Source organism: Amblyomma maculatum, chromosome 4, assembly GCF_055883805.1.
Source record: "Amblyomma maculatum isolate TAMU_Amacu chromosome 4, ASM5588380v1, whole genome shotgun sequence".
NCBI lineage: Eukaryota > Metazoa > Arthropoda > Arachnida > Ixodida > Ixodidae > Amblyomma > Amblyomma maculatum.
The window spans coordinates 88,529,149-88,551,759 of NC_139347.1; the positions used below are offsets into that span (position 1 = coordinate 88,529,149).

The 22,611-nt window shown below is 42.7% G+C and overlaps 1 protein-coding gene across 1 annotated transcript in view; it reads left to right on the forward strand.

The window, feature by feature from the left end:
* The window catches only part of LOC146191608 (proton channel OtopLc-like), a 44,511-nt gene that overhangs the window by 5,510 nt on the left and 16,390 nt on the right, over positions 1-22,611 (forward strand). The window contains exon 3 of the mRNA XM_084602133.1: positions 18,205-18,325. Coding sequence (XP_084458259.1) covers positions 18,205-18,325 — 121 coding nt within the window. The remainder of the gene's footprint in view (positions 1-18,204; positions 18,326-22,611) is intronic.

Here is a 22,611-nt window from a genome sequence, read left to right on the forward strand (position 1 = left end):
GGCGTGATATCTGAGAGCGATTTCTTGAACCTCACAGAAGAAGAAATGCTTGAGGGGCTTAAAGAACAGCATGTAACCAATGTGCACAGAATAAAAATAAGAAAAGATGACAAAGAAATACCCACTAAGCACCTTGTCCTAACTTTTGCCACCTCCACACTCCCCGAATCTATTGAAGTAGGATATATCAAAGTGACTGTGCGACATTATATCCCCAACCCCAGACGCTGTTTCAATTGTCAACGCTTCGGTCATGGCTCACAGAGCTGCCGTGGCCGTCCAAAATGTGCAAGATGTGCTGGAAATCACCACACCTCTGAAAACTGTGCAGCTGTGCCACGTTGCGCCAACTGCGATGGGGAGCACCCTGCCTACTCCAGATCATGCCAAACTTGGAAAAATGAAAAGGAAATCATAGCCATAAAAACAATAGAAAACATCAGCTTCAAAGAAGCGCGCGAAAAACTGAAAAAGAAAAACCCATTCGTTTTTACAGCGAAGGCAGACTACTCCAAGGTGGCGCGTGGGCGACACGCCACGCTTGAATCTGGCTCCTGTCCAGGCAATGCCTCAGACAGGACCACCCCCGCCCCAGGCAGGGACAGCGAAAGCTTCCTTGCCATCTGCAAAACAGGGCCTACCGGTCTCACAACCGCCAGCCCAAAAGGCTTCCCTTCAGAAGAAGCCTGAAACACAAGCACCCGCAGCTGACCAGCGGACGTCCAGCGCCTCCGAGGAAGCGATGGACACTAGTCTTAGTTCGCCGCCGCTTCTGCGCCGGCACAACTCCCTTGAAAAGAAAAAAAGGGACAAACCCCGAATAACGGGCCCTGAGAGACCCGAAACCTAAATTTTTAACTCTCAACAAAATCCACCCAATATGGCGTTCCTCATTCACTGGAACTGTCGAGGTCTAATTAACAACTATAGTGATGTAAAAGATCTCTTAAACACGTTCTCTCCATTCGTCATCTGTTTACAAGAAACAAACCTAGGACCTGAATATAAAAACATTCTAAAAAATTATAAAGTCTTTCGGTGTGACCGGGAGCAGTCTGGTAGATTATCAGGAGGTGTCGCTATTGTTATCCAGAGTGGTGTTGCAACCAGACAAATCAAGCTCAAAACTAAATACGAAGCCGTAGCTGTCACCACTTTGCTTTTTAAAACGATAACGATATGCTGCTTATATCTTCAACCTCATTCACCAGTAAATCTCCATGACTTAGAGGAGCTTTTAGACCAGCTGCCAGAGCCTTATCTGGTAGTTGGTGATTTTAATGCCCATTCATCTTTTTGGGGCAGTGAATTAACAGATACTAGAGGCCGCATATTAGAAGATTTTATATTATGTAACAACATATGTTTGCTGAACACCGGAAAGCAAACATACTGCTCACCAAGCTCTGGAAAAATGAGCTGTTTAAATCTATCCCTCTGCTCGCCATCGATTTTTAATTATTTTAAATGGGACGTGATCATCTACCTGTTGTTATTGAGCTTTTATCTTCTCCATCAATCATCCCTTCTAAACCACGTCGCTGGAAGCTCCACCTAGCCGACTGGTCATTGTTCAAATCAGAAGCCAATTTAGAAAACATTTTTTCAGACAGCCTCAGTGTAGATGAATTAAATGAGCTTTTCACGACCCGTATCCTTGCTGCTGCTCACCTTGCTATCCCCCAGTCCTCGGGCAAAATACAACCAAATCATAAACTGTGGTACACACAGGAATGTAAGGAAGCAAAAAAACAACAAAATAAAGCCTGGGGTGTCTTTCGCAGGTACCCAACGCACGAGAACCTAATGAATTTTAAGAAAGCAAGAGCAAAAGCAAGATATATTCGTCGCAGCGCAGAGAAAACATCTTGGAAAAACTATGTTTCATCTATAAACAGTTCCATCACATCCAAAAAGGTATGGGAACAAGTTCGCAAACTAGATGGTACCTACTCCCCCTACACAGTCCCTCTCCTAACCCCTCCAGGTGTGCAAACTAGCTTGCAGGAGCAGGCAGATATACTCGGTGAGCATTTCTGCAGAGTGTCTAGCTCTAACCACTACACAGAATCATTCTTAAGATATAAAATCACAGCTGAAAAACAAACTCCCAACTAGCGGTGGCAGCAACGAACTGATTAACAGTTTAATCACAATACAAGAAATTCATAGAGTTCTATCTACTGGCAAAAAGACTGCCCCAGGCCCCGACGAGATACATTATGAAATGTTGTCCCACCTCTCTGAGCCATCTGTAGAAGCCCTTCTAAAGTTTTTCAACAAGATATGGGTAGTAGGACAGATACCGGAGGCGTGGAAAAAAGCTCTTGTTGTACCATTTTTGAAGCATGGCAAACCACCAACTTCGGCCAGCAGTTATAGGCCAATATCATTAACTAGCTGTCTGGCAAAATCATTTGAGAGTATTCTTAATATTAGATTAATGTTTATCCTAGAATCCCAAGAGCTTCTCGATATTCATCAGTGTGGCTTTAAGAAGGCATGTTGTACAACTGACCATCTTGTCCGTCTGGAAAATACCGTCCGAGAAGCATTCATACACAGACAGCACTGTCTAGCGGTCTTCTTCGATCTTGAAAAGGCATACGACACAACATGGAGGTTCGGAATATTGCGTCACCTTGCAGACTTGGGCATCCGTGGGAGAATGCTAAACATCTTGCGTGATTTCCTCTCTAACCGCTCATTTAATGTTCGTCTAGGCACAACTATGTCAAAAACATTTATCCAAGAGAATGGCGTACCACAGGGATGTATTTTAAGTACTACATTGTTTGTTGTAAAAATGAATAGTATAAGTAAAGCAATCCCAGAGTCTGTTATGTATTCACTCTACGTTGATGATTTGCAAATTGCCTGTACATCATCCAACATATCATCCTGTGAGAGGCAAATACAGATAACATTGAATAAGTTAGCTACATGGGCAGACAGGAATGGGTTTAAATTCTCCCCTCAAAAAACAGTAGCTGTTCTTTTTTCACTGAAGAGAGGCCTACAGACAGATCCAACTTTATACCTAAATGAAGCTGAACTGCCAGTAAAAAATAAACACAAATTTTTAGGTATAACTTTTGATAAAAAATTAACATTCCTGCCTCACATAACTAACCTTAAGAAGAAAGCTTCTAAGTCCCTCAACATACTCAAAGTTCTCTCAAAGAAGCACTGGGGATCCGATCGAACATGCCTCTTACACATTTACCGCTCTCTTGTACGCTCCAGTTTAGATTACGGTTGTATTGTGTATGGCTCCGCGAGGTCATCATATCTAAAGCGATTAGACCCAATACATAACCTCGGCTTACGTCTTTCTAGTGGTGCATACAGAACATCCCTAATTAAAAGCATCTATGTAGAAGCAAATGAACCACCCCTAGCCGACAGGAGGAGCATGCTTACATGCGAATACATACTCAGGATAAGATCTTTACCAAAACATCTCTGTTTCCCCTTAGTTACAAAGTGCCCTTCCAGAACACTGTTCATAAACAAACCCCATGCTATCAGGCCTTTACTACTCCGCTTTGAAGAAATATGCCAAGATTTAGGAATACTGGATGCACTTCCAACTGTAGCCCAGAGACAGTATCCATTTCCGCCCTGGTACAGCCTTCCCTCTACATGTGACCTCACACTGACAGCCTTCCGAAAAAATCAAACAGCACACGAACACATATTACAGGAATACCTAGCACTACGAGAGAAGTATATGAACTTCACAGAATTTTTCACAGATGGATCAAAAACAGCAAATTATGTTGGATGTGCTGTCGTGCAAGGCAACAGAGAAAAAGTCATAAGGCTACCTAACAGTGCCTCAATATTTACTGCAGAATGTTACGCTGTCTATGTAGCTGTAAATAAAATTATGCAACAGAACTGTGAAAAGAGCATAATCTATACCGATTCTTTAAGTGTGCTTACGGCATTACATTCCAAAAATGCAGTTGAGCCTATAGTAGGGAACATCATTCACGGCATAGAAAAAATCACAACGCAAGGCCAAACCATAGTCTTTTGCTGGGTTCCTAGCCATGTTGGGATAGATGGTAACGAAGTAGCCGACTCATGTGCTGCACAAGCTCGAACTAAGAAAATAAAGAAAATACCAATTCCCTACAAGGATTGTATTAAGTTAGTAAAAAGAAGCCTGATAGATAAATGGCAGAAAAAAATGGAATAACGAAGAGCAAAATAAACTACACACAGTAAAACCCATAGTAGGAGAATGGAAATCATGTACACAGAACAAACGCTTCAGTGAGGTGATTTTGTGCCGTCTTCGAATCGGACATACACACTTGACACACAATTTCTTACTGAGAAAAGAGCAAAAACCATTATGCAAAGAATGTGGAGGTGAGCTCACCGTGAACCACATTTTGATCTCGTGCACAGAACTTGAACAGTTAAGGAAAAAATATTTTACTCCATTCTATAATGAACGCATCCCATTCCACCCCTGTTTACTATTAAGAGACAACCCGCTTGTTGAAATTTCATCTGTTTTAGTTTTCTTAAAGAGTTAGGGATTCTAAATCAGCTGTAATTTTCTAAACTTTTCATTTTCACTCATAAAGAAGCTCAGCAACCTAGTGTTTGGCGCATGATGGCCATAGTAGCCTATGTGCCAAAAACCCAACCCAACCCAACCCCTCTTTTTTGCGCTGTCTTCTTACCAAGTATGGTGTTTTTTTTTCGCTCTTTTACTATCGACATCAAAACCAAATCGGCTGCGACAGTGCTAACGCACACATCATTTCTCCTGCACCTTTTTTTTCTTCTTCTTTTTTTTTATGAATATGCGCTCATGAAAGTGAATCTCCTTCCTCAAGTCAAAAGACCATACACCGATGACACCTATATATTCATTGTAACATGACCTCTGAACTACCTAAGCGAATTCGATGTAAGGATGGAGCGAGTCATTTCAAAGGCCCTAGAAAGCAGATTACCTCCTCGATCAAATTACCGTGCCCAAATCGCACGCGCAGAAGCCTCAAAGGTAACTCAACGGGTGCATGGTAATTTAGATGGTGTTGCCCGGTCATCCGCGCCATTTTATGCTGCAGTTGTCCAATGACTTTCCCTTCAGCGCCTGAGACGCTAAGAACGCGGGTGATATTAGCGATATGAAACACTTTCTAAAGAAACGGTACATGGCCAAGTTGACGCAGTGTTCTCTCTGGGTACTACCACTAACATTCAAACACAGCGTTTTAAATACTTACATTACCTATAATATAAGGGTCATCTATGCAGGAGTACGATTACGACAACTGATTTTTGTCGCGTAAGGGCAATTTTGGCCAAAGGGCGCCATGGCTCAATATATCATGGTGCGTTAGCAGTACTAGCCGCATTTTCTCTAAGAGGCGAGGCCCGAAGCCGATTTTACTTGTGATCTTTTGTGGCCCACGGAAGGAAATAGTTAAAATTACTGCGAATTTATCTAAGTTGGCCAAATGCGAACTACGGCGAAAGCCCGTCACTTTTCATTCAGCGTTCCTTTCGAGGCCAACGTCTTAAGGTCAAGCTTCAGGAATTTAGATCAGCGAAATTTGCGACTGAAAGCCTGAAATGCTAGCACGTTCAAAAAAAAAAAAAAAAAGTTATGCTTCATCTTAGCGCCTCTCAAGAGGTCAATGCGATAGCGCCGTGTTCTGTATCCACTGCGCACACACGGAACCTGTATTGTGAAGAGGACAATGTTCAATGCACAACCTAAGAGAGTGGCAGTTAAACACACGTGCTGATCTACCGTGGCAATAGCTATGAGGTTCCGTACTTGTTTCCCACGGGAAATTTCTTGGTTCGAATCCGCGTTGAAGGATATTTTTCTTCCGGAAGGTCAAAGGTCGAGGTTTCCCAGACACCTCGTAGAATTTCGATTTATTCCGCGAGGTAACATTTTCGTAGTAAAACTGACCAAACTGCCCCGATCTTGTGTGTTTCGAACTATGCCGATGACGCTAAAATGTAAGCTTCTCTAACCACTGTACGAGAGCAGTATGCCCTTGCTGCAACCGATCTCTCCGCATGTTTGCATACCCACTAACTGCGAGCCACTTCACATATTTTTACCACTGCTTCCCTCGAAACACCTCGAATCGACAGTGAAATAAAAAGCGGCGTGCAAACGTACATAGTTCGTAGTTGGCCAATTCAGCTTAATCGGTTGCATTTTTTGTCTTTACACGAGGTGAAGTACAAAAAAAAAAACCTATTTCTAAACCAATTCGCGCCAGATAAGCCCAGCACCAGGCCAGGAAATAATCCTGTATCCACTGTATCACCGGCGACTACCCGGAGGTACTGAGGATCGGTCCCTGCTAATAATTGTTAACAATGCCGCTATGAGTGTGCGTTTGTGTACTGAAGTGGTGCAGCTTGCAAAAGACGGTAGAGGCCCAAGTACTGCTCAAGCTGCCCCGTGCAACTTTTCCTTCCGCCTTCTGTACGTAAATATATATAAAAAAAACAATGAATTCTTTTAATTTCGCGGTCTTTCACTAGTTCCACGCTTTGTGGTGGGTAACCATTATACTCCACTACTCTGCAGGTGAACGTGCGAGCGGGGCCAACCATTCATATCGGATGTCCCGCACTATAGAAGAAAGCACATGCTTGACTTAACTATAGCAAATAAGAGCTGAATGCACTGAATCAGTTACAGGGTATGCTGCTTCTTTCGTGAATGTAGCGGCTTCAAACCTTCGATTCCTTCATCTGGAAACAGGGTGGATAGTAGAGTACATATTGCACAAAAGACATATTCGATACTCTCGGAGACGTCTCAAGAACGCGCGTATGCCGATTTTGCAACTAGTATAAAAGGCTGAACTCATTTCCACTTTTCACATTTACGTGTATACGGCCTTATACTGCTGGCCGGTAAAAAAAGTTATGCGTTTTGGTTGACGTTCGCTTGTGCCAGGAAATTTTGTCCTCGACAAAGCCTTGTATACTTGAACGCAACAGAATGTCGGTAGAGTGCCTTATTCGAAAGAAAGAGCTAGTATTGAGAAGGAGACGTGTGACTTGGCCTCTACTTTCATGCTCTACGTTTCCACCCTTTCCTTCTTAAAGTGGAAGCGACTCGACTTTCGCCGAATTCAGGCAAACCTCCATTAGGTATACTGCTGCAAAGTTTGCAGCCAGACCGACTAGAACTGTGCTTACTTGCTTAACGTCACCAAAACGACGCGTCCGTGATATACACATCCAAATGCTATCTGGTCCAGGCGACAATGATTTCTCGATTTTGCTTATCCTTTCAAGGATAGACGTCCAAGAAACCTAAGGAGGCGTAAACTACATTCGTCCTTTTATCTATAGTGTCCCTTACAAGTGTGACTGCCAGGTCTTTTCAGGTGCTAATGTTGCCAGGAAGCGTACTGCTCGTTTTTTTTCTTTTTTTTTTTCACGTTATTTCGTTATATCCGGCGGTACGCAACTTAGTACTTTACGCAAGGCTCGACAAGAGTACTTTGGGACTTTCATTATTACGCGCATTTTTTTTTCTTTTTTTGCAAATTTCTATGTTGCTGTTGTCTCACAGGAAGGACAAATGAAAGACTGCCTGCATCAATACGGTACCGCATCCTAATCATCCTGAGACCCCTTTCATCGGAAAGTATACTTCTGAGCTCAAAAAAATAAAGGGCGACAAAAGTGCAGGGGTCTCCATCAGCGGTCGATTTAACATACAAGAATACCTGCATGCAGCAGCACTTATATTGGAGCGCGAATCTCGGAAGCTACGCTATCCAACCACTCACTTGAAAACAATGACAGGTCATCTTACCGTAAAGGTTTCGCAAATTTTAATCGACTCAAGGGACAAGTTTTAAACTTTTACCAAGATAAATGAGTTTTTTGCTACCGAACACGCGTCAGCATAACAAGGAAAAGCCAAAGAAACCTACTGAAACCTATATGATTGCACGACTGAGTTATTTGAGCACAGCCCGGTTCGGTACGCCCTGGCCCGAATTTCGATTTGATTTCAAGAAACAAAATCGAAAAGGAAACTATGATTTTCGCTAACTGCTGCGCCCTGACTGCTTATCTTTTGCCTTAATTGCAATATCAATATGCATAAACGTATTCCTATTGCTCTGTTCAGACAACAGCAGTTGTTCGCCTAATAAAAAAAAAACGTACATCAAGCACTGTCTGGGTGTTTGCTATTTCAAGGCGTGCCGTATTGGCCGCTTCGCTTACAGACGTGCCAAGAAATGTTTTGCGACGAGAGAATGAATTATTCCGTGCATGTCGACGTCACCCATTCGAACTGCAGCTACAATCAGTGGAAAAGTGAGAAATATATGCGAAGCTTTTAATGGGATCCACCAACTGACCTATATCCTCCAGCAAATGATTTATTCGCCGCATTAACACACATGTTAGTGGAAAGAGTAAATAAACAGAAAGAGTAATAGAATGTATCTGTCGTGCTGCATACAAAGCTGCTCAAATACAGTCCTCATACCATGACAATTTCGGCCATCTAGTTCGACGCTGTGAACATTTCATCCTCCGCCCACCTCCAGCGTCTTTTATTTACAATAAGAGCTCGTTTCTCCTCCACTGCAAATTCCGTGTGCGCATAGATATGCCGCGTCAGCAGCAGCAGCAGCAGATAAAGGCTTCAGGTGTCACAACAACCTGATACAATCAATATTGTTCCGAAAAGCAGCTGATGCTACTACAAAGATGAGTTCAATGTGATCACTGAGAGCAACGAACGACTGCATTCGCTGAGCCAAACGCAGCTGCGGTCAGAAGCCAGCATTGATTTCATCACCAGGCCAGTCGTCAGATTATGTCACTTTCCTTATGGTTAATGTGTCAACACATTTCCAAGTTGGACTCCGAGCAAGTGCGAAAATTCTCTAGGGCACTTTGGACCACTAAAGTACGACGAGACGAAAGCCATTATAGCACGGTGGATCGCAGCCCTCCGCTACTGCACCTCCCTCCCTTCTTTCAGTCCCATCTTGCTCCCTTTCTTTACGGTGCGGTACGTGTGTCCGCGGAGAATCGTGACAGATACTGCGCCTTCTCTTTCCTGTAAATCAATTTCAAACGCCACTGATGTCTGATGGCCCCGCCGGGGTGGCGCAGTGGTAAGACGCCCGACTACTGTGCCGGAGTTCCCGGGTTCGAACCCGACCTCGGCGGCCGCGTTTCGATGGAGGCGAAACGAAGTGGCGTCCGTGTGCTGTGCGATGTCAGCGCACGTTAAAGATCCCCAGGTGGTCGAAATTACTCCGTAGCCCTCCACTACGGCTCCCCTTTCTCTCTTTCCACTTTCACTCCCACCTTCCTCCCTTCCCTTGCGGCGCGGTTCAGGTGTCCACAGAGCAAGTGTGACAGATACTGCGCCTTTCCCTTCCTGTGAACCAACCAACCAACCTGATGCCTGATGTACTAACGCCTCCTAGACATCTGGGCCTGCTTCTGGTTGCTCTGTGGTGCGGCGTTCGGGGAAGCGCTAAATGGCGCCGCACGGACGCCTAATCGAGCGCCCTGCGGGGCCAGCTTTGTATATGCATGAATCTCCTAGTGACGTCATGACCGTACATCGCACGCCCCTTCTCTACCGTAATCCTGCTGCGAAGCGACGTCGCCGCTGAAGCCGTCTGCCTGGCGGCTGAGGCCGCGAATAACCAATGTATATTCGCCAGTCCTTAGTCGCGGAAGTTCCAGCCCCCGTTCCTCAGGGCTGCGTGCCAGGAGCGGGGAGTAGGAGGCCTCCTAAATCGGTGGAAATGAGTTTTAATCAATCAATCAATCAATCAATCAATCAATCAATCAATCAATCAATCAATCAATCAATCAATCAATCAATCAATCAATCAATCAATCGCGCGCCCTTTGTCGAACACAACCGGCATTCCATTGAACGCGCGTCAGTTTTCTGGCGTTCTATAATTAGTTTACAGGAGAGCGAAGGCGCAGTATCTGTCACTCACGGAATCCCGCTATCGTCCTCACGATAGACTATGGGAATTATGATGAGCGTTTCACAATCCGGGGCGGGGCGGTTTTTTTTTTTTTTATGTCTGTATGTACTTTGTTGACCGGCAATAAAGAAATAAAATCTGGGGCGTGGCGCAGTTAAAGCTCTGGGCAGGGGGTCCAAAGGATAGAGGTTTGATTCCCGGTGGAGACAATATTTATTTATTTTTAATTATCTCCCTCATGGTAGACAAGACAAATGACGTCACCAGGTCATGACATTCCATTCTCACGATATCCCGCGGAATCTTGCAAAGAAGTGTGACACTCTCGCGAACAGCCCCGAGCACTCCAGCTCGGCTACCAAATAAAAACTGGACAATTAAATCTTTCGGCCAACAACAACAAAAAAGATCTGTGATCGGCCCCGGATAAGAGGTGGGACCGAGCTGAACAAATAGCAACACGAAAACCAGCAAAGATCTCTCCCGAGGTTCCTTTTTTTTTTTTTTTTTTTTTGCCATTCATTATGTCGATTGGACCAATAGCAAACTCTTCTACCTTTGTCACAGAAAAGACTATACGAAATTTTGTTGGCAAACAAACAAAAACAAACAAGAAAAAACAAAGTACTGGAGACTTCCTGATAGAAACTTACACGAATGAGCAAAAGCAGTAAATTATATCTGGAGAGCCTTGGTGAATTGGGCGCGTAGGCTTATCACTTGCATCACCCGGATTATTTGTACACTACTTTTGGAATGTAATTGAAAATTCTTTAAGAATTGACTATTTCCCCATAATCATGCAAGCTAAAACTCCTGGATGAACGCTTCATGTCAGGCTTCCATGATTGAAGTTAGAAGCCGAACGGGACCTCTTTAATGAATACTGTCTAACAGCACACGAACATTTCGTAAACATAGCAGTAGATGAAGAAAATATGATCAAAATAACCATAGGCGAAGACAACAGATCAGTGCCTTCTTCCAGCTGAAGTTTTTCAATGGACACTGTGTCCAAAGCCGTGGTGAAATCAAGACCGCCGCTAGAATACGAAGGCCCCAAGCAGGACATGGCAAATTTTTAAACACCCACAATTATCAATCTCAGAACATTACAATACAGGGGTGTACTTAAGTCTCCTTACGCACGGAAATGCGAAAGCATTGCAAGTTCTCTAACTCTATCACTGTCATTAAATAGCACCAACCATTTATCTAATATGATGACACCATATGTCTACTTTTAATGAATACCTAAATTTCTATTAAGGTGCTTTATCAATCTTCTCTAAAAAATCTTATCAAATTATCATGACTATCATGACTCTAACCATTAATCTGTGCACGTTTATAACTTATTATCAATATTTATTATTAGTTATTATTATTCATTCATGACACTCTGTTAGTTGCCTCGTTATCATCAGTTGTCGTTCTTATGTACCCATCTCGTGGTCACACATACTGCCCACGCCAACCATGAACCAAAAAATGCCTTCGCATTAGAAAAAAACAAATCGAAAGGGCGGTATGCTTTGCTAAAGGCAAGGGATGGTGTATTTGAAAACTGTTTTTGGAATAAATATTTGCTAGTCATAAAAATTAGTGTGGTGAAAAATGTGCAAGGTGGACGGTGGAAACAGGGCATATACCATCCCTCATCTCAATACAGAATGGTGCCGTGAGTACGCCCCTTAAAGAGGTGACTGATATCTGAGGTTTACCTTTTTTTTTTATATATATAAATTATCGAGTTCAGCAGTATATACAGACGAGTTCTGTAAACGTAAGAATAACACTGAAAGCAAACTCCCGCGCTAGAACGAAAGGATTTACGATTTATGAACTAGAACTCGTACTAGCGAACTGCAAAGCTACCGCGGTTGGTCTGTAGAAAATTCGTTTATTTATTTATTTATTTGTTTGCTTGTTTGTTTGTTTGTTTGTTTGTTTGTTTGTTTGTTTGCTTATTGATTCAAAGTACCTACAGCGCCCTTACAGGGGTCTTATTGCAGGGGGAACAAGATAAATAGAAACAGACATATGGTACATAAAACGTTAGTTAAATGACGTGATTTACAATCTACTCATCATTATGTACTCATCGTTGTACCCATTTTTACCGGTGGGTGGATGTCCGGCGGTAGGTTTCGAACTAACCACCTCCCGCGGCATATGTGCTACAAGTCTACCTTTTACTTTCAGTGAACCATTACTGTCCTTTTTTAACCGCATCTTGAAGGGAGGTAATTTCCCAAAGACTAAATAACGGCCATAACGATTACCATAGTTAAACCAGGAAAAGAGAAATGCTGTGCAGAGAGCCATTGTCCGATAACACTGACCAGTTGCCTCTGCAAAACCTTTAGAGCGTCTCGTCAATACACGATTAGTGTACGCGCTTTGAATGAACAAGAGCATAGATAGGCTTCAATGCGGATTCCGACGTTATCGATATACAGTCGACCTGCTGTTGTTTTCTGAAACATAAATGCTGGAGGTTCATGCAAATGGCCAGTATGGTCTCTCTGAATTTTTTTTTTTTTTTTATCTAGAAAAAGCATATGAGATAACTTGGTTGTACGTATCCTCCACGACCTCGCCAAGAGTGTAATTGATGGCGACATGCTTCACTGCACCAAATATATTTTTACGTTCAGTAGAGTCCGATTGGGGAACACTCTTTGTGACGTGCTCTTTCAATAAAATGGATACTCCAAAGCAATGTGTGAAGTGTGATGCTATTTGTAGTCAAAATAAATTCAATAGCTAATATAATCCCACCTAGTGTGCAGCCCTCTCTGTACGTAGACGATTTACAAATAAATTTCGCATTATGTAACTTTGCTTTATGCGAACAAGTACAAAAAACTATCAGCCGACTTACAAAATGGGCTAATCAAAACATTTCTAGGTTCCCTGCAAAAAAAAAAAGGGGGGGGGGGGGGATTCAGACTGTTTTTTTCCCGCCAGTGAGGTCTGAAACTCATCCCTGCGAAAACAGAATTTTCTTTGTCTGCCCTTCAATTCGAAACCAACATTTACACCGCAGGTTAAACAGCTGAAGATCCACACACACAAAGCAACAAATATCCCTAATATTCTATTCCAAAAGACAAGTGGTACAGACAGTTTGCTTACTCAGGTTATCTGCTAATCTGCTCAAAGATGGACTACGGCTGTGTTGCCTGTAATTCAGCCCAGAGGCCCCTTCGAATGCTGTAGAACCGGTTCATCAATCATTGTCTTAAGAAAGCTCCAGGACATCACCTATTCAGAGCCTGTATATGTGGAATGCCAAAAACAACCCTTAACATCGCGAAGAATGTTATTAATGGTCATGTACGCACAAAATGTATTTTCGCTGTCTGATCAACCTTGTAGCCTATACTTGAAAAGGAACATATGAACACCCTCTTCTGGAATAAGACAGACCGCATGCCAACAGTAAGGTATGCTCGTATTCGCTCTAGTATTGACTTCAGGAATCAAAGCAAACCAGATAGCAGAATTGTGGGAATTTGGTCTTTCATTAGACCGTCCATTTTCATACGAAGATGACGTTGCACCTAGGGTTGAAAGCGCCCGTCCAATGCAATTTTTTATTTATTTAGTTATTTATTTCAAATATACTGCCAGCCTTCAGGCCTTAGGCAGGAGTGGGATTACATGCATTGTTAAAGAATAAAACACACAGCAGAAAAGAACAACCAGCTTAACAAGAGGAAAACCTAAGAAATCAAAAATCATCATCCCGGTGTCCCACCAAGAAATGGATTAAAAGACTCGCACATCAACACGCTATTCGTACAGTGAAATTGACCACCAAAAAAAAAAAGTAAAAGAAAAAAAATCTGGCCAAATGCAAAAAGAAGGTTGCATCTTTGGCAACAATCCAAAGCGAATTCACGGAATTTGAAGATAGCCATCTCCAAATGGCATGTTAGTGCAGCTGTTGTGCAGGATGGTTAAGCTGATCATGCTATTACCATTAACACAAAAGGAAGCGTGTCTGTAGCTGTACTGTATATTTAACGAAGCTATAAACAGTAAGTAAAGAAAATGGCAAAAATGTAGTAATTTACTTCGATTCCAGGATCACTGACTAAAATTGGTGCAACACGAAGAAATGAAAGCCTTATGTTATTGTGCGTCATTCAAGAAATACATCGCCTTGCGGTACGCGGTTACAGCGTGCACTTTTGCTGTGCTCCAAGTCATGCTGGAAACGATCTTTCTAGCACGAAATGCACCTGTGAATGATGCGTGTAAAAGGACTACAAAAAATAAAGTCGAACGCTAGAAGCTGACGTTCAAATCGTGGCTCGAATAGAACAGCGGACAAAATACATAGAAGAAAGGAAGGACTGTCATTACAAAAATCGATTTTAAAAAGTTATGCTTTTCGAGGTTTCGACTTGAATATATATATAAGCCTAACACACTACTGCTTACTTTTGGTAGAACAGTCGCCGGAATGCAAACGCTGTACTGTCCGCCCTGTCAGTCGTCCGTTCTTCTAACCAGTCCTTTTTACGAAACTCATCATTGCACTAGCTTTCGAAAACATTATAAATATCACATGATATTCTATCCCTCTTTTATTATATCACCGCAATGTATCATTTGAGGACGTCATGCATTATTTACATAAAATCGGAATTTTAATGAGCATATGAAGTTCTAATTTTCATTCGGGGTAACTCTTTGAAAAGCGCAACCTGACACCGAAGAGAGGGCAGAGAAGGTAGCTTCTCGTCCTGTTGCTCTTGGATTGCATTGCAATGCTATAGTTACTTTTTGTTTTAATCACAACACCGCATTTATATCATAATCAGATGCAATTTACAGATTCTAGCTATTTACTATGGGCCCCGCCGGGGTGGCGCAGTGGTTACGGCGCTCGACTACTATTCCCAAGGACACGGGATCGAATCCCGGTTTCGGCGGCCGCTTTTCGATGGAGGCGAACAGCAAGGCGCCCGTGTACTGTGCGATGTCAGTGCGCGTTAAAGAATCCCAGGTGGTCGAAATTTCCGGTGTCCTCCCCTACGGCGTCTCTCATAGCCTAAGTCGCTTTGAGACGTTAAACCCCACAAACCAAACCAAACCATTTACTATGAATTCTTAGTGTCGGTTTTGATACACAGCGATTAGTGATTCCATCTCATTTCACCTTATATAACAAAGTTGACAATCGTTTTGGCGCTCTTAGGCTCTATAGTTGCCCTTGCGCCGTCAATCAAATTTCTGACCATAATGAGATGATGCCGCTTCTCGAACCAGTTGTCAGATGGCAGCGGCCACCAGAAAACTGTCTGTAAAATTTGACACCATGTCGTACTAGATCCGAGCTTATATCAGCTTTCTTTGTTTTATTTCTGAACAGAAAGGCGAGCAAAGGGGGGAGATGCAATGTGGGAGACAAACAGAGAGAGACTGAAGCACAGAGAGAGACTGGCAGAGAGAAAAAATAGAGAAAAATAGGGATAAAAATAGAGATACAAAGTAAGTAAAAAAATAGAGATAAAATTAGAGAGAGAGATACAAGTGACAGAACAGACGACAGCGCAAATCTTGTTGACTTGTTGCCTCGTGCGACATTTTGCACGTCACTGGTAAACCTAGTTCCAAGCTATAAGCTACTTGACAAACGCTTACGAAAGCTAGACGAAACTTTAAAGCAGCAAATTGATATGAATACGTCATACCCCCCCCCCCCCCCCTTTGTTTTTTTTTTTGCAAATAAGGTGTCAGAGTCGTAGTGCTTTCTTTTTGACAAAAATGAAACCAAAGAACACAACCAGAACCAACCATATTTTCAAACACAAGCACTTTATTCGAACAAAATCTCAGTAACAAATATATCTGCATATACCTGTATTGTTACAGGTTGGCAGTACGCTTCAAGTCGTCGTCATCATCATCATCAGCCTGACTATACCAACTGCAGGGCGAAGGCCTCTCCCATATTTCTCCACTTAACCCGGTTCTGTGCTAGCTGCATCTACTTGACCCCCGCGAACTTCTTAACCTCATCCGCCCACCTAACTTTCTGCCGCCCCCTGCTACGCTTTCCTTCTCTTGGAATCCAGTTTGTTACCCTAAGCGACCATCGGTTATCCTCTCTTCGCACTACATGTCCCGCCCATGCCCATTTCTTCTTCTTAATTTCCACTAGAATGTCGGTAACTTGAGTTATTTCTCTGACCCACTCTGCACGCTTCCTATCTCTTAATGTTACCCCTACCATTTTGTGTTCCACAGCCCTCTGGGTTGTCCTCAACTTAAGTAGAACTTCCTTGGTTAGCCTCCACGTTTCAGCCCCATAGGTGAGTACAGGTAAGATGCAACTGTTGTATACTTTCCTCTTGAGGGATACCGGTAAGCTGCTAGTCATAATCTGCGAGTGCTTGCCAAATGCGCTCCATCCCAATCTTATTCTTGTTATTTCCTTTTCATGGTCCGGATATGCGGTTACTACCTGTCCTAAGTAGCCATAATCGCCTACTACTTCCAGTACTTCGCCACCTAATGTAACTGCTTTTCCTTCCCGAGGCTGTTGAACATTACCTTAGTCTTCTGCATATTGATTTTCAAGCCTATCTTTCTACTTTCAAGTACTCAGTTCAAACCAGCGATAACATTATCGCAGAAATCATGAAGCTCGAAAAGAACGAATCTTGTCGCCATACTCGTCATCGTGAACGTGGAATGTGCCCACGCCATGAACTACTGCAAGGAATCGTTATCATACACGCTCCTCTCTGTTAAACCGGTTGGAGCAAGAGTCGTTCGACCCTTTTTGTAATCCGAATTCTAAGATTAAGTTATTTTTATCTTCTTTAGCTGTGTGAAGTGTTTGTTTTTAGTCCTTCCCGCATAATTTGTTGTTGATTACTACTGTTTATTCAAGTCCATTTCGGGCACATTTTCCGGTATTTATTTTTTTTTATTTGCTTTTTATTTATTCTCAGACCTGTGAATCTCATGTGCCACTGCCGTATCTGTATGTATGCCAATATTTAAGGGGACAGGACCCGCGTCAAGCCGACGGCTTTTTGTCTTGTCTCTTTCTTTGAAAAGGGAAATAAAGAATTTAATTTCTGAACTGAACTTAGCTCTTGTGCTGTTTTGGGTCTGAGGCGGGCCCATACTCTCGGCTGTCCGTACTGGGTAACTTAATTTTCTCTGGCCGTGCATGTCCGTGTATTGAACAAACCGGACCGGGCTCGACCAGAAGCTTCCTGTCACTCGTCAATAATTACTACCCGGGCAATGCTGCAAGAGTTTTCATCGGCGTTCTTTGAGGCGCCTTATCTAGAAAGTTTGCTGCCGTCTTTAAACTGAGTGCGACCGAGAGCGATGATTCTTCTTGATCCGGAAGTTCACCCAACCAATATTGCCACCGCCGAGTTGTTTACACTCTGAGAGCCCAACTTAGCCCTCGTATGAGTTCATCGCGAGTCTCATTTTCTATTGTCTGCCGCGAGGCCAGTCGTCAATATGGAGCTTATTTGGGAGATGAGACTGCCAGATTTTTTTTTTTTTTTTTTTGCTGCTGGTTTGTTTGTTTTTCCCGCACTCTTGTCTATGTCGTTGCACAAAATAGTTATCGGTGTCGAAGGCGCAGCTTTATTGATATTTATGGAATTTTCAGAATGTGAACACTCGCAAAGTCTCTTTATTTTGACTCCAGGAATGAGAAAAAAAGCAACGTATAAATGGGCGACTGTGACTCTGCTGTGTTTCGTTGACCGAGGTAAACATATTGCACTAGGCGATTTAATCTAAGACACCGGTAGACTGTTATTTCTAAGTGCATGTGGGAGGAGGGAGGTAGGCTTATAACTGATTATCTAATCGGGGAGATGGCTCGCCGCCCATCTCCTGTAGAAGGCTGAGAAGACGACGCCGCTCCTCCTACCCCCTCGCTCGTTCCGGGGTCCTTATCGGCAGCGACGACAGTGAGGAAGCGAGGCCAGAAGAATGGTCGCTATCGGGTAACTAACTGCCTTTGTTTTCGTGCACTACCGGCTGCAGCTAAATCTGTCATACGTCAGTCTCTACTGTTCGACGAGCCAAATCGCGCTAGTCCTTAAAGTGCATTCGGTCGCTGCGGATGTACCGAGATGTGGCGGTCGACTACGGATGCGGAGTTCTTCTACAAGAGGCAAAACTCCCGCAACGTGATGGTCTCGACGCGCAGGAGCAACCTGGCCTCCTTGCTGAGCTACATCTACGCCACACTCATCGTGGTCTTCGGAGGGGTGATGACTGTCCTGCAGCCTTCGATCAGGGTAGGCCGGCATACGATCGAACTCGACGATGTGAGTATAGTTCATTTTTCCGTGTCCATGAGCGAAATGATTAAGGCGAAAGTCTTAATCATCGTTGTCATCAGCAAGTGTCACTCTTTTGCGGTAGCTCTTATTTATCGAGACGGAATGACGTCATGGAGGTCTCGACCAATCACAGAGCACCACCACAGTATGAGCGAATGCGTGCCTTATATGGCCATATTCCAATCAATGATCAATTACAAATTAATTACTAATCAATCACTAATTACTGTTACCGAATTACTCATTAATTACCAATTCATGATTGATTAAATAATCGGTTACTAAATCAATAAATGCTAATTAGTAACTATTACGTAATTAATTATTAATACTAATTAATTCTACGCACCTGGTAAAATCAACCACACAACAGTAAACGTAGAACTGCAAAGATACATGGAGCGCGATCTTGTCGCTGCCAAGCAGAATTCACTGAATAATGCACTCGCAGAATGTGAAAGTGTAGTCGCTCGCTTTACTCGTATCAGCATTCATCGCTACATGCGCAACAGTCGCGTAGCAGAATGAAGCACTCAGGCTTTCACCTTTCATCACTTTTGTCGCCAAAGTTTGCTCGAATTTCCTTTGATTCGGTTTCAGGTAACTAATAGCTTCAAACTAAATTTCTTCTAAACATTTGTCCGGAGCGTATAAGTCAAGCGCTGTATCGGCTTAAGTTCTCGATTCTTTGTGTAACGTGAAGGACTGCTGGGCACACATTGTTTACCTCGGCTAATGTCATCAGATTTTTTATTTAAACTTGGCTTTTCTTTTCCTTATATCAGACTAGCTGTAATAAAGTAATCTACGTGAAACAAAATGCAGCACATATTTTTCTCCCCTCGCATTAGTAGTTTTGCCCCCTTTTTAGCAAGCTAGGCGGAAGGCGTGAGAGGCTGCGCGACATCGAGAAGTATGCATATAGCGACGTTATGTATTGAAAGCCGCTGCGTGCAGGGGGGTGTACGTTCTCACTTCATTCTTACTCTTACTGTAACCTTTAATCACTCATTGTCTCCCTTTCAATGGATATTGAGTATGTATATAGCCAACTATAGTAGGCTCGTTCAAGCTTATCTCCTTGCCTTTGCGATATATTATCTGCCCCAAAAGCCAACATTCCATCCCCACGCCAACACATTGTTTCACGACTAGTTGGAGTGCCGAAGAACATTGACCGTTGCTGTCAAAGCCATGAACTGCACTTGGGTGCAATGTTACGCTTTGTGTCAGAGCCATGCTTCACATGCACCGAAAAGAAAAATCGTGCCGTAGCCAAGTGCGTGAGCTGTGTATTACCGCCGCGACAAAGTGCGTGTGAACGCATGGTTAGCTGTCCCTCGGAGCAAGACAGAACTGATGCGCATAAATGTGAAGAAAATAACTATGTGCGCATTTGAGCCTCGCCTTGACGGGATACCGTTAAAGGTCCCGTTCTCCGGAAAACTTGGCGTCGGCGTTGTCAGTGTTCGCGTTGACAGCGAAAAATCAGGTGGTAGATTGCAGGTGGTGGCAGGTGGTAATTGGCAGGTGGCATGGCTGTCCATCGAGTCAGGTACGCTATTTCTATGTCACGCAGGCATGTTCCTAAGGCTTTTTTAAGCCAGACTTTATGCCTATATCGGGCGGCCTTTTGCATTGTGGGTTATCTTACGGCTGTATGCTAATGGGTATGTGTGATATAATAGAGACACTAATTAAGACACTGGTGATTAATCGGGTAGTAAATAACACATGTGGACGGAAGAGTATTCATAAGGGGATCTGCAGACGGGAGTCATTAGTGCTGTCGCGTCATAACTTTAAAGTCTGAGCTTAAGTGTCCCCCAAGATGCTATGTGCTCGCGACTACACTTGCGATGACGAGTTATCCATGACAGGGTTCTGAACTGCTTGAGCGACTTCCTGGCCAACCTCACATTCAGAATCCGTCTAGTACGATCCTCTTCATGATTGAAATGAACTCCGTAGCGAAAGTGCTCAGTTTATGTAGACGGCCTGAAAAAAAAAAAAATATATATATATATATATATATATATATATATATATATATATATATATATATATATATATATATATATATATATATATATATATATATATAGCATGCACATCTTCCGGCATAGAGGAAGATACAAATTACATTATGCAAACTCGCTATATATGCAGACAAAAACGGATTTATGTTACCTTCTTAAAAGAACAGTAGCAAATTCTCTTTCAGACGAGGAATTAGCAGTCGATCCCGCTCTGTATTGTAACCAAACCCCACTAACAGTTGAACAAGTGCATAAATGTTTAGATCTGCCCCACCGTGGTGGCGCAGTGGTTAGGAAACTCGACTACTTTTCCCAAGGATGCGGGCTCGAATCCCGGCCTCGGCGGCCGCTTTTCGGTGTAGGCGAAAGGCAAGGCACCCGTGTGCTGTGCGATGTCAGTGCACGTTAAAGAACCCCAGGTGGTCTTAATTTCCGGAGTTCTCCACTATAGCGTCTCTCATAACCTGAGTCGCTTGGGACGTTAAACCCCACAAACCAAACCAAATATTTAGATGTCACTGTCGATAAAAAAAAAAAAATAAATAAATAACGTTTTTTACCGCATATAAACAACTTCAAGAAAAAAGCTTCCCAGGTCCTCAATGTGGCGAAACTATACTGTCACGAAAGCGCTTGGGGTCTGATAGGACATACTTGTTGCATATAGGCTCTGGTTCGCTCTAAGTTCGACTATGGGTCCATAGTATATGGCACCGCAAGGGCATCCTACTTAAAACGACTAGATACGATTCGCAAACTTGGTTTACAATTACCATCCAGTACTTGCAGAACATACCTGATAGCCAGCCTTTGCGGAAACAAATGAACCTGCCTTAGAGGATGAAAGAACCGCATTAACATGTAGTATATATGTCCTCAAAATTCATTATCAGCCAAAACACTTCTGTACTCTATAGCCACAAAATGTCCATCCAGAATGCTTTATATCAACAAGCCCCGGCCAATAAAGCCACTCATCTTGTGATATAATAGGGCCTTGATATAATCGTTGAAATGCCAAGTATCGCCCGAAGGCGAGAACCACTTCCAAAGTGGTACAGCCTTTCCGAAGTTTTTGAACTCACGCTAACAAAATTTTAGAAAACGCACATAGCACATGAGCTCATAGTCAAGAATACCTGACACTAAAAGAAAAATATAGCAATTACGCCACATTTCATACTGGTGGCTCAAAAACTAATGACTATGTTGGAAGTTCCATACTACAGGACGAAGCAAAGGAAACAATACGACTTCCTCAGTGTGCATCAGTTTTTATTGCAGAACGTTATGCGGTTTGTGTCGCTGTGGTGAAAGTATTATTATTATTAGTATTATTATAATAGTATTGTATTATTATTCGTATATTATTATATTATTAGTATTAATAGTAATAATATTAATTATATTATTAATTAATAGTATTATTTACAGACTCGTTGAGCACCCTCAATGCATTAAACCCTAGAAATCATACATAACATACTAAAAGTCACTACGCAAAAGCATACTATAATATTCTGCTTGGTCCCCAGCCACGTTCGGATAAGGGATAATGAGAGAGCAGACGCATACGCTGCACAAGCTAGAACCATGCAAAACACATGAACATGCCCCACAAGAATTGCATATAATTAGTGCGCAGCAAACTAAGAGCTAAGTGGCAGGCTGCTTGGGAAAATGAAACAAACTGCATTCTGTAAAGCCCATATTAGGAGAATGGATATCATGTCAATATCAAGGACGCTTCATCGAAGTAGTCTTATTTCGTCTACGTATAGGACACACGCAACTCAAGCACAATTTTTTTACTAAACAAGAAACATAAGCCTGTAAGTTGTGTGGTAATGAGCTCAGCTCACTGTAATTCTCACGTAAAATAACTAAGACCGGAGAAAAAATTTGCGTTATTTTAATCAAGGCATCCAGCACTACGTTTGGAAGGACATGCGCTTGTGCATTTTCCAGATGTTTTAACGTTTCTAAAAAGAAAATACAATTTTGTGTACCAACTATAGATATCTAGACGTCTAACCTTGTCTTTGGCGCATGATATCTATATATAGTTGATTATGCGTTATAATATCCCATATAAATAACTATAATTGCGATGAAATGACAGCCCCGTATGCTGCCTAAGCGTTTAAATGTGCTGGTACACTGAGGGGTGTTGCCGTGAAGAGAACCAGTCACTGAAAATTATACAGTCAATAAACGCAGCTCAGATGGAGC